Genomic DNA, 1072 nt, shown 5'->3' with positions numbered 1-1072 from the left:
TCACAATGAAAGATAAAGTAGCCATGACCGGGAGCAAATGGTTGGAAGATAAAGTAGCCTTGGCAGTACAAATGCTTGATCCCAATATGAATGTAGACTACTCAGAACTGAGTTAATTAGGAGGGTCCTAGCAGTGTAGGACATATTCCTACTACTCCATACTCTAATTCTTCCAGTCATCTTGTCAATCAATGCTTCACATTGAGCTGCAGAAATCTTCTTGGCACAAATGGGCACACCTAAGAACTTAAATGGCAAAGCTTGTTGTGACAATCCAGAAATTGCAGCTATCCTTGTAACATCTATATCTGGCATACCACATGTATACATAGCTGACTTGTTCACATTAACCTTTAAGCTTGAGGTCTCAGAAAATAGCTTAAAAGCTCTCAACATCAAAACAACAGAATCGTAGTCCCCTTTGCAACATAGTATCAAATCATGTTCAAAACACATATGTGTTAATCTTATTTCCTTGCATCTATGATGGAACTTGAACTGCTCTAGCTCAATCATTTTCATCAAAATCCTTGATAAGTATTTCATGCATATTACAAACAGTAATAGTGACATGGGATCACCCTGTCTTAATCCTCTGGAAGACATGAAAAACCCCTTCATTGAGCCATTAATCATGAGGGAGAATTTTGGTGTTGTAACACTTTGCATGACTAATTCAATAAATGACTGAGGGAAGTCTAGGTATTGCACCATTTCCTTCCAAAATTCCCAATTTACTGTGTCATATGGCCTTTGTAAGTCATTTTTCATAAGACAATTAGGCTTCACATGTTTCCTCCCATATTGCTTCACCATATCCTGTATAACCATGATGTTATGGCCAATGTACCTCCCATGTACAAATCATCCTTGGTTTTCCATAACTAAATCAAGGAGCACCTGTCTAAGCCTTGCACATAGCACTTTTGTTACACATTTATACAATGTATTGTAACATGAAATTAGCCTAAACTCAAGTTACATTAGTAGGACATTTTATTTTAAGAATTAAAGTAATGACACTATTATTTAACTCCTTTAAAATCTTCCTACTATTAAGCACATCTAGGAC

General features: G+C 36.4%; 1 protein-coding gene across 1 annotated transcript; it reads right to left on the bottom strand.

The window, feature by feature from the left end:
* On the bottom strand, positions 1-831 carry LOC125492336 (uncharacterized). Its single transcript, XM_048634705.1, has one exon. The coding sequence runs from the start codon at positions 829-831 to the stop codon at positions 1-3; it is 831 nt and encodes a 276-aa protein (XP_048490662.1).
* Positions 832-1072: the final 241 nt, after the last annotated feature.

The sequence above is a fragment of the Beta vulgaris genome, chromosome 1 (assembly GCF_026745355.1).
Source record: "Beta vulgaris subsp. vulgaris cultivar EL10 chromosome 1, EL10.2, whole genome shotgun sequence".
NCBI lineage: Eukaryota > Viridiplantae > Streptophyta > Magnoliopsida > Caryophyllales > Amaranthaceae > Beta > Beta vulgaris.
This window is presented reverse-complemented; position numbering and strand designations above follow the sequence as displayed.